This window comes from Salmo trutta, chromosome 27 (assembly GCF_901001165.1).
Source record: "Salmo trutta chromosome 27, fSalTru1.1, whole genome shotgun sequence".
In the NCBI taxonomy this organism is placed as follows: Eukaryota; Metazoa; Chordata; class Actinopteri; order Salmoniformes; family Salmonidae; genus Salmo; species Salmo trutta.
The window spans coordinates 46,123,609-46,135,800 of NC_042983.1; the positions used below are offsets into that span (position 1 = coordinate 46,123,609).

The 12,192-nt window shown below is 43.1% G+C and overlaps 1 protein-coding gene across 1 annotated transcript in view; it reads left to right on the forward strand.

Moving 5' to 3' along the window:
- Nucleotides 1–571: 571 nt before the first annotated feature.
- LOC115165119 (protein RUFY3) overlaps nucleotides 572–12,192 on the forward strand; it is a 49,580-nt gene continuing 37,959 nt past the window's right edge. The window contains exons 1-2 of the mRNA XM_029718152.1: nucleotides 572–1,139; nucleotides 6,986–7,009. Of these exons, the coding sequence (XP_029574012.1) occupies nucleotides 962–1,139; nucleotides 6,986–7,009 (202 nt within the window). The 5' untranslated portion in view covers nucleotides 572–961. The remainder of the gene's footprint in view (nucleotides 1,140–6,985; nucleotides 7,010–12,192) is intronic.

Here is a 12,192-nt window from a genome sequence, read left to right on the forward strand (position 1 = left end):
AATAAAGAACTGGATGGTGTGGCAGCACTATGAGGTATAATAAAGAACTGGAAATGCTGTAAATGAGCTTAATGCCTAGACTTTTGCTCAGCAGGCTAATTGTTTTGTGACTCACAGATCTGGGTTCATTATTGTCATTATTATTATTATAGTATTATTACTCAGTTGTTACATCAGTGTGACATGTACATTTCCTGCAGTCTACAACAGTGCATGTGTTATTTTTATTTAACTAGCTAAGTCATTGAGAACAACTTATTTCACTTAACGAATTACCAAGAGATACCGATGTTTCAATACTTGTCCTAAAAACATTAGATGTTGTAGGCTAAATTGAACAAATAGTTAATGTGCTTTTATACAGGGGAGTTGTAGTGACTGTTGATTGGTCGTTCTCAGATCAGTGTTTTGATTAATATTCCTTCCCAACCAGGAAATCTGGCTGATGCCAGGAAGAAACATGAAGCCCTCCCTGCAACAAAGCTATTTTTTTTTTTTTTACGCATGCACCATCTGGTCACGTGAGGCTGATCTGTTACCCAGCAAGCTCATTATCAGGCTGCCATCTTGGTGTCTATCATAGGAGCAGCGATTCACTGCCTGCTCACAGCCTACTCTATCTGAGCTAGCCGAGCGAGAGGAGAGGGCAGAGCCCATCAGAGGAGAGTGTTGTTATCCCAGTACCCAGACCGCACCGCGCTGCAGAGACGCACAGAGGAGAGGGCAGGGCTGCAGCCTTTGTTGAGACAGACACATGGTGGCTTTTTTTCCTTACTCATCTGTAAAGGGAGGAGAGCGTGAAGGGGAAGGAATAACAAACCCAGCATCCATCAAGCCTCCTCTTTTCTCTCTCCCTTTTTGTTTTCACCACATAGAGACTGGCTTTTGCGTTGCCCCGTCTTTCTGGAGAGAGCTGCGTCGCTTCCGTTTTGTCTCTCAGACCTCTATTCGCTGAGTCATCATGGCAGAGCTGATGGCCCAGACCGACGCCCCGACTCCCACCACCGACAAGATCACGCAGGCGGCCCGGGAGACCATCTACCTGTGTAACTTCCGCGTGTCGGTGGACGGAGAATGGCTCTGTCTCAGGGAGCTCAACGACATCTCCCTCACCCCAGACCCAGAGCCGGCCCACGAAGGTACAGATGGGGGCTGAGGCTGACCTAGTCTAGGAGGGTGGGTGGATGAAGCCCTGTTCAGGAGGATGTTGAGGCTGACCTAGTCTAGGAGGGTGGGTGGATGAAGCCCTGTTCAGGAGGATGTTGAGGCTGACCTAGTCTAGGAGGGTGGGTGGATGAAGCCCTGTTCAGGAGGATGTTGAGGCTGACCTAGTCTAGGAGGGTGGGTGGATGAAGCCCTGTTCAGGAGGATGTTGAGGCTGACCTAGTCTAGGAGGGTGGGTGGATGAAGCCCTGTTCAGGAGGATGTTGAGGCTGACCTAGTCTAGGAGGGTGGGTGGATGGAGATCAGGAGGATGTTGTGGTAATGTAGTTACGTCATTGGTTCTCGGCGCTTGGTAACCCACTGATTTAACTCGATGATTACACGAGTGTCTTGCAGGGAGGAGGGCTGAGATGTAGACACTCAGGATATCCTCTCTCCATCCTGCCTCCATATAGTAACGGAGCAGACCCGCGTTTTCAATGCGGTCATTTAGCAGTGGCACTACGCCACAGCACACTGTGAAGATGCTAGAACAGTCCCCGTTCTGCTTCTCCTCTACAAAACAAAAGGAGTAATGACTAGATAAATCAGACAACACCATGGAATAGTTGAAATATTAACTTTTATACTGAATAAAAATATAAACGTAACATGTAAAGTTTCATGAGCTGAAATAAAATATCCCAGAAATGTTCCATATGCACAAAAAGCTTATTTCTCTCAAATGTTGTGCACAAATTTGTTTACATCCTTGTTAGTGAATATTTCTCCTTTTGCCAAGATAATCCATCCACCTGACAGGTGTGGCATATCAAGAATCTGATTAAACAGCATGATCATTACACAGGTGCACCTTGTGCTGGGGACAATAAAAGGCCACTCTAAAATGTGAAGTTTTGTCACACAATACAATTTCACAGATGTCTTAAGTTTTGAGGGACTGTGCAGTTGGCATGCTGACGACAGATCTGTTTATTTATTTAATCTTTCTTTAACTAGGCAAGTCAGTTAAGAACAAATTCTTATTTACAATGATGTCCAAACCAGACCACGTGTAACCAAGCCAGCCCAGGACCTCCACATCCAGTTTCTTCACCTGCGGGTTCATCTGAGACCAGCCACCCAGACAGCTGACGAAACTGGGTTCATCTAAGACCAGCCACCAGGACAGCTGACGAAACTGGGTTCATCTGAGACCCTCCACCCAGACAGCTGATGACACTGTGGGTTCATCTGAGACCAGCCACCAGGACAGCTGACGAAACTGGGTTCATCTGAGACCAGCCACCCAGACAGCTGACGAAATTGGGTTTATCTGAGACCAGCCACCCAGACAGCTGACGAAATTGGGTTTATCTGAGACCAGCCACCCAGACAGCTGACGAAACTGGGTTCATCTGAGACCCTCCACCCAGACAGCTGATGACACTGTGGGTTCATCTGAGACCAGCCACCAGGACAGCTGATGAAACTGGGTTCATCTGAGACCAGCCACCCAGACAGCTGATGAAACTGGGTTCATCTGAGACCAGCCACCAGGACAGCTGATGAAACTGTGGGATCATCTGAGACCAGCCACCCAGACAGCTGATGAAACTGGGTTCATCTGAGACCAGCCACCCAGACAGCTGATGAAACTGTGGGATCATCTGAGACCATCCACCAGGACAGCTGATGAAACTGTGGGTTTCCACAACTGAAGAATTTCTGCACAAACTGTCAGAAACCGTCCTAGGGAAGTTCGTCGTCTTGACCTGACTGTAGTTCAGCATCGTAACTGACTTCAGTGGACAAAATGCTCACCTCGATGGCCATTGGCACACTGGATAGGTGTGCTGTTCAAAGATAAATCCCGGTTTCAACTGTTTGAGATGCTCTGGATCGACGTGTACGACAGCATGGTCCAGTTCTCGCTGATATCCAGCAACTTTGCACATCCGTTGGGATTCCACAGACCACAATCAACTCTGAGAAGATGTGTCGCACTGCATGAGGCAAATGGTGCACGCCAGATACTGACCGGTTTTCTGATCCAAACACCTGATTTTTTTTTTAAAGATATCTGTGACCAAAAGATGCATATCTGTATTCCCAGTCATGTGAAATCCATAGATTTAGAGCCTAATTTGTTTATTTAAATTCACAGATTTTCCTTATGAATTGTAACTCAGTAATATCTTAGAAATTGTTGCATTGATATTTTTTGTTCAGTGTAGCTTTTTGTTCTATGTGAGATAAATGTTCAAGTTGAGTGCCACAAGCAGCACAACAGTAATTTACAATAACCAATTTTTTTTATTAACCCTTCGGAAGACACAAGACTCTTGTTTTTTACAGGTTTTCTGCTACATACACTACCGGTCAAAAGTTAGGACACACTTACTCATTGAAGGGTTTTTATTTTATTTTTTTACAATTTTCTACATAGTTGATGTGTTCACTAGTATTCTACAATGAAATGACACATATGGAATCATGTAGTAACCAAAAAAGTGTTAAACAAATCAAAATATATTTTATATTTGAGATTCTTCAAATAGCCACCCTTAGCCTTGACAGCTTTGCACACTCTCTCAACAAGCTTCACCTGGAATGCTTTTCCAACAGTCTTGAAGGAGTTCCCACATATGCTGAGCACTTGTTGGCTGCTTTTCCTTTACTCTTCACTCTGCGGTCTGACAAATCCCAAACCATCTCAATTTGGTTGAGGTCAGGGGATTGTGGAGGCCAGGTGATCTGATGCAGCACCTTCTTGGTCAAATAGCCCTTACACAGCCTGGAGGTGTGTTGGGTCATTGTCGTGTTGAAAATCAAATGATAGTCCCACTAAGCACAAACCAGATGGGTTGGCGTATCGCTGCAGAATGGTGTGGTAGCCATGCTGGTTAAGTGTGCCTTGAATTCTAAATAAATCACAGACTGTGTCACCAGCAAAGCACCCCCACACCATCACACCACCTCCTCCATGCTTCACGGTGGGAACCACACATGCTGAGATCATCCGTTCACCTACTCTGAGTCTCACAAAGACACAGTGGTTGGAACCAAAAATCTCTAATTTGGACTCATCAGACCAAAGGACAGATTTCCACCAGTCTAATGTCCATTGCTCATGTTTCTTGGCCCAAGCAAGTCTCTTCTTCTTATTGGTGTCCTTTAGTAGTGGTTTCTTTGCAGCAATTCGACCATGAAGGTCTGATTCACACAGTCTCCTCTGAACAGTTGATGTTGAGATGTGTCTGTTACTTGAACTCTGTGAAGCATTTATTTGGGCTGCAATTTCTGAGGCTGGTAACTCTAATGAACTTATCCTCTGCAGCAGAGGTAACTCTGGGTCTTCCTTACCTGTGGCGGTTCTCATGAGAGCCAGTTTCATCATTGCGCTTGATGGTTTTAGCAACTGCACTTGAAGAAACTTTCAAAGTTCTTGAAATGTTCCGGATTGACTGACCTTCATGTCTTTATTAAAGTAATGATGGACTGTCATTTCTTTTTGCTTATTTGAGCTGTTCTTGCCATAATATAGACTTGGTCTTTTACCAAATAGGGCTGTCTTCTGTATACCCCCGACCTTGTCACAACACAACTGATTGGCTCAAACGCATCAAGATGGAAAGAAATTCCACAAATTAACTTTTAACAAGGCACACCTGTTAATTGAAATGCATTCCAGGTGACAACCTCATGAAGTTGGTTGACAGAATGCCAAGAGTGTGCAAAGCTGTATCAATGGTGGCTACTTAGAATAATTAAAAATATATTTTGATTTGTTATCACTTTTTTTGGTTACTACATGATTCCATAGTTTTGATGTCTTCACTATTATTCTACAATGTAGAAAATAGTAAAAAATTAAGAAAAACTGTTGACCAGTAGTGTATACATACATTTTGCATACACATTTTACACACATGGTACTGTTTATATACAGCAATCACATAACAATAATACATTACTGAACATAGGCAGCCCATCCCACCTATCACCATAGACCACCCTCGTTTGGTTTCCATATTGTTCTGTCATGTTTTACTTACGTTTTGAACCGGTCTAATCCTATAGTGTCCACAGATTGTGAGCTAAAGATAACCTTTCCTACGAGTATTATTAGATTATTTATTGACTGGCTATGGCTTTCCAAATCGCCCAACATTGCTATTTGTAAGGTTCATTTTAAGTGAAGTGAATTTTATTTCATAAAAAAAAATACAAAAAATTACACACTTTTTCTCCCCAATTTTGTGATCTTGTCTCATTGCTGCAACTCCCCAACGGGCTCAGGAGACGATGGTCGAGTCATGCGTCCTTTGAAACAGCGCTTCTTAACGCCCGCTTAACCTGGAAGCCAGCAGCACCAAAGTGTCTGAGGAATTCAAGTGACGACTGCAGGCGCCCGGCCCGCTGCAATGAGCCGAGCACCATAGTTGGTAAACTGCAAAAATAGACAAGTATTTACTTCTCCATGGTGGCAGAATAAAAAAAAAATGTAAGCAAACTTTCTATTGAAATTGATGGTGGTAAGTTCATTACTAATTTTTGAGATATGAATACCAAGTATGTCTACTTCACCATCCACCCATTTTATTGGTAAACTACAAGGTAATGTAAACACTGTGTCCTTTAACGATCCAATACGTAATATGGTACACTTGTCATAATTAGGTTTTAATCCAGAGAGGCTAGAAAAGTGATTAAGATCTTCAATGAGATGTGCAGGGATCCAGATTACGGATTTAAGAAAACTTGAGTCATCGGCCTACATTGACACACTTTTTGTTTTTATCCCCTAGATTTCTAACCCGTTGATCTAGTTAAATAAAAATAACTTATTCTGTTGGCACTCCAATATGTCCCATAAACATCACAAATGGTCCTTTTTGTTCGATTAATGCCACCGTTATAACTCCAAAATGTCCATTTATTTGGCGCGTTTTATCCAGAAAAACAGCGGTTCCAACTCACGCAACATGACTACAAAATACCTAGTAAATGTGTTCATTTTATATTATTATTAGGAAAGAAATCCGTAGTTAGTGAAAATGGAGGAGACCGAAAATGTTGCTTCCTCTTTCAAAATATATATTTTGGTCAATTATGGATGACTCCATTTGTAACGAGTTTCTGTCAATTATTTTTGGTACATTTCTATGTTGAAAATTCACGAGAAATTTTGTGCATTTTTCAGTTTTTCATCCAATTCTCTTTATTTTTGTAATATTTTCCAAAGCTGTCATCAAGGGTGGCTACTTTTGAAGAATCTTTCTTCTCAAATATATTTTCATTTGTTTAACACTTTTTTGGTTACTACATGATTCCATATGTGTTTCATAGTTTTGATGTCTTCACTATTATTCTACAATGTAGAAATGTATATTTGTAGCGTTCATTTAATATTCAATAATGTGCTACTCTGTATACGATCAGCCTTATTAGCAGACAGAAATGAGAAGAATGATCGTCTTTCATAACCTTTTACAGCTGTGGTGTGATAATTGAATCGAGTCTTGACAGATTTTGGATTCCATTTTTTTGTTGTTGATGTTTGTAAAGCAGGAAGCTGCCCTGTATGATGTAGCCTAATATTCCTGTCAACCTTGAATGATACAAAATAAATCATGTCACTGTGTATTTTCAGCCCATAGACTATTATAAGGTAATCGTTTGGCTAGGTAGTGCTATTTTAGTTCAAGGAAGTCTTAACATTGAGGCCTATGTCCTTGTTTACATTCCTTGATGTTACTTTGGTTACCACACATGGTATTAGTATGCATGACGACAGTATCCCTCTCTTCTCTTTCTTTCTTTTCCATCGCAAACAAAGACTCAGGAGGATTTCATAGATTTGGTGAAGTACCTCTTAATCCTCCCAAACCTGCACCATCATCCTCCTGGACTCATTTCTCACCACCTTGACATCTGGTCCCAGTTCACTCCCTTCCCCTTGGACTTAACCCTTCAATGTTTTTAGATATAAGCATTATAGTGGTGGCGCTTTCACCATATTGCTTCCAAAGGTTAGGCCCAAGGGGAAGGGATCGAATCTCTAATAGGTTGTGTGTCCCTGCTTTGCGGTGATCTCAAAGTTATTTTGCCACACTGGTGGGTTTGGCGTGGCCATCGATTCAATTTACCCACCCTGGCTGGCTGTGTGGCCATCATCCAATCTACAGCATGGATTGGCCTGTGGCTGTGTGGCCATCATCCAATCTACAGCGTGGATTGGCCTGTGGCTGTGTGGCCATCATCCAATCTAAAGCATGGATTGGCCTGTGGCTGTGTGGCCATCATCCAATCTACAGCATGGATTGGCCTGTGGCTGTGTGGCCATCATCCAATCTAAAGCATGGATTGGCCTGTGGCTGTGTGGCCATCATCCAATCTACAGCATGGATTGGCCTGTGGCTGTGTGGCCATCATCCAATCTACAGCGTGGATTGGCCTGTGGCTGTGTGGCCATCATCCAATCTACAGCATGGATTGGCCTGTGGCTGTGTGGCCATCATCCAATCTACAGCGTGGATTGGCCTGTGGCTGTGTGGCCATCATCCAATCTAAAGCATGGATTGCCCTGTGGCTGTGTGGCCATCCAATCTACAGCATGGATTGGCTTGTGCAACACAATACCTCAACATGACTGCTGCTCCTTCCATTTTGCCACCTTCAGACTCTTTCTGACTCCCCTCTTCTGTGTGGTTGATATTCCAGGAACCTGTTCTGTTGCTTCATTCCCTTTTGTTTCCTGGTTTCCTGGCAAATACACTGCTGCTGCTAGGCCTGTTGGGTGGAGCTCAGTGCTCCGTGCCAGTTTAACCTCACTGCCTCTCCACAAAGCTGCAAAACCTCTTCCATCCACTGGCTCTGGAAAAATGCACCAGAACTTTCCTGTTCATAGGATCTGTAAATAGTTTACAGGTGTGCTGCTCTGCAGTTATCCTATAGCCTATCTACACTCAACAAAAATATAAACGCAACATGTAAAGTGTTGGTCCCATGTTTCATGCAATAAGATGAAATAAGATCCCAGAAAGGTTCCATACGAACAAAAAGCTTATTTCTCTCAAATTTTGTGCACAAATTTGTTTACCTCCCTGTTAGTGAGCGTTTCTCCTTTGCCCAAGATAATCCATCCACCTGCCAGGTGTGGCATATCAAGAAGCTGATTAAACAGCATGATCATTACACAGGTGCACCTTGTGCTGGGGACAATAAAAGACCACTCAAAAATGTGCAGTTTTGTCACACAACTCAATGTCACAGATGTCTGAAGTTTTGAGGGAGTGTGCATTTGGCTTGCTGACTGCAGCAATGTCCACCAGAGATGTTGCCAGATAATTTAATATGTATTTCTCTACCATAAGCCGCCTCCAACATCGTTTTAGAGAATTGTGCAGTATGTCTAATTGATCTCACAAACGCAGACCATGTGTAACCACTCCTGTTCAGGACCTCCACATTCGGCTTCTTCACCATTGGGATTGTCATTGGGGGCGGGGTGCTAAGGAGTATTTCTGTCTGTAATAAAGCCCTTTTGTGGGGAAGGAATCATTCTGATTGGCTAGTTTCCCAAGTTGTTTGGCCTTTGTCCTCCCATGGCTTCACCCATGCCCAGTCATGTGAAAAACTATAGATTAGGGCCTAATTAATTTATTTCAGTTGATTGATTTCCTTACATGAATTGTAACTCAGTAAAATAGTTTAAATTGTTGCATGTTGTGCTTATTTTTGTTCAGTATAGTAAATTATTTGCACTTTGTGTAAGCAGCGACCATAATGTTTCTGTGGTTGGTTTGCTACGAAGTAGTATTGGAGAGCAGTTTCATTTCTAAAGAGAGAAGTTAGCAGTGTGATTGGTCAGAGATGAAACCATACTGTTTCAGGTCTCCTGAGTGGCGCAGCGGTCTATGGAAATGCATCGCCGTACTTGTGGCGTCACTACAGAACCGGGTTCGATCCCAGGCTGTGTCACAACCGGGAGTCCCATAGGGTGGCACACGTTTGGCCCAGCGTTGTCCGGATTAGCTGAGGGTTTGGCAGCGGGGCTTTACTTGGCTCATCGCACTCTTGCGACTCCTTGTGGCGGGCCAGGTGCCTGCAGGCTGATTTTGGTCATCAGTTGAATGGTATTTCCTCCGACACATTGGTTCGGCTGGCTTCCGGGTTAAGCGGGCGGGTGTTAAGAAGCACGGTTTTGATGGGTCATGTTTCGGAGGACGCATGACTCGAACTTCGCCTCCCGAGCCCATTGGAGAGTTGCAGTGATGAGGCAAGATCGAAATTGGAGATATAATACAGTAGAAGTTGGAAGTTTACATACACCTTAGCCAAATACATTTAAACTCAGTTTTTCACAATTCCTGACATTTAATCCAAGTAAAAATTCCCTGTTTTAGGTCAGTTAGGATCACCACTTAATTTTAAGAATGTGAAATGTCAGAATAATAGTGTAGAGTGATTTATTTCAGCTTTAATTTCTTTCATCACATTTCCAGTGAGTCAGAAGTTTACATACACTCAATTAGTATTTGGTAGCATTACCTTTAAATTGTTGAACTTGGTTCAAACATTTCGGGTAGCCTTCCACAAGCTTCCCACAATAAGTTGGGTGAATTTTGGCCCATTCCTCCTGACAGAGCTGGTGTAACTGAGTCAGGTTTGTAGGCCTCCTTGCTCGCACAAGCTTTTTTCAGTTCTGCCCACATTTTCTATAGGATTGAGGTCAGGGCTTTGTGATGGCCACTCCAATACCTTGACTTTGTTGTCCTTAAGCCATTTTGCCACAACTTTGGAAGTATGCTTGGGGTCATTGTCCATTTGGAAGACCCATTTGCAACCAAGCTTTAACTTCCTGACTGATGTCTTGAGATGTTTCTTCAATATATCCACTAAGGAAAATCTTCAGATTACAAAGTTATACATTTCCTAATATAACTTCAGATATTTTAATATCTGATCAATTAGTCTTCTAATTAATGAATTATTCTTTACCTCACTTTAGTCTCTCATTCCAAACTTCGTAAGTTGTTGGTTATCTGCACGAACCCAGCCTTCACTATGAATCAGCCATACACCAATTGGCTTAATCATTTATTTACTAACTAACTAAATAACCATAGAAATGCACAAACAAACAACAGTTATAGTTACAAGGAAATGAGGAGGTCCCCTAGTGGGCTAAGCCGATATGACGGCTTGGTGGAAAAAGGGAAGTGGGTGTGGACTAAAAAGGGCGGAAAAAACAAAAGGACTCACTACACCGTTGATAATTATATTAATTTAAATACTAATCCTTTACACATGAACGCTCACTCATTTGGGAATAATTGCAATCAATATATATTTACGCCCAGTGTGTCGTCGTGATCTCTGTTGGAATCGTCAGTCCTGCTGTTGGAGAGTTCGACCGAGCGTCTCTCTGCTTCCCTGAAGTCTTCATGGTTAGAATGAATACTTCAGAGTACCATTCAGAAATGTTCTCATAGAATAGATGTTTCGGCGGTTGGTTGTCTGTATTCTCGTCCCAAGTTGACATCATTTCTAGCTGCAGACTAGTAATTAGTATCTAAGATTTGCTCTTATTCTGTAGGGATCAATAGTCTCAGAGTTTAACCATTTCCCGCCGTCTAGCCAATGCTCCACGTGGTTTGGTTAGGAATTCAACAACCATTACAACCTTAGCTTATACTGGGGTTTTTGTGGTCTAACCTCAACCTGTGCCATCGAGGTAGGCGTGGTCAGAAGAGGATTTCTTCAGGTGGGGGTTTTATTCGTAACAGTAGACAACCTGTGCCCCCTCGGTGTCCATCGAGGTACGTGTGGTCTGAAGAGGATTTCCTCAGGAGGGGGTTTTATTCGTAACAGAAAAGGAGGTTCTATGGTGCCAGATCATGTCTGTGCTCACGGGGGCGTGGCCAATGACTTAGTTAAATCTCACGGGGGCGTGGCCGCTGACTAGTTAAATCTCACGGGGGCGTGGCCGCTGACTAGTTAAATCTCACGGGGGCGTGGCCGCTGACTAGTTAAATCTCACGGGGGCGTGGCCGCTGACTAGTTAAATCTCACGGGGGCGTGGCCGCTGACTAGTTAAATCTCACGGGGGCGTGGCCGCTGACTAGTTAAATCTCACGGGGGCGTGGCCAATTACTAGTTAAATCTCACGGGGGCGTGGCCGCTGACTAGTTAAATCTCACGGGGGCGTGGCCGCTGACTAGTTAAATCTCACGGGGGCGTGGCCGCTGACTAGTTAAATCTCACGGGGGCGTGGCCAATTACTAGTTAAATCTCACAGGGGCGTGGCCAATGACTAGTTAAATCTCACGGGGGCGTGGCCGCTGACTAGTTAAATCTCACGGGGGCGTGGCCAATGACTAGTTAAATCTCACGGGGGCATGGCCGCTGACTAGTTAAATCTCACGGGGGCGTGGCCACTGACTAGTTAAATCTCACGGGGGCGTGGCCAATGACTTAGTTAAACTTTAAACTTTTTTACATCATTTCAAATAGTTTCATCTTTACTCGTTAATTTTATATAATAATTAGTTGTAAACCCCCATCATTGAGAAATTTACACATTCAGAGATATAGTCATGTGTGTTTCCTGTCCTCTCTGAGGTCACCAAATGAAACACACTCAACTTAGTGTATGTAAACTTCTGACCCACTGGAATTGTGGTACAGTGAATTATAAGTGAAATAATCTGTCTGTAAACAACTGATTGAAAAATTACTTGTGTCATGCACAAAGTAGATGTTCTAACCGACTTGCCAAAACTATAGTTTGTTAACAAGAAATGTGTGGAGTGGTTGAAAAACGAGTTTTAATGACTCCAACCTGAGTGTATGTACATTTCTGACTTCAACTGTATATTGTAGTTGCTTGATATTTATATTGACATCCAGTAGGCTCTCTCGAGGGCGGGACCATGTCACAGCCTTGAAGACAGTCTGGTTAGTGGTAATGAGACCCGGTTGGAATGTGAAGAGGTGGATGTGATATTCTTTGCCAGTTTTTGCAGTCAGATTAGTCAGTGA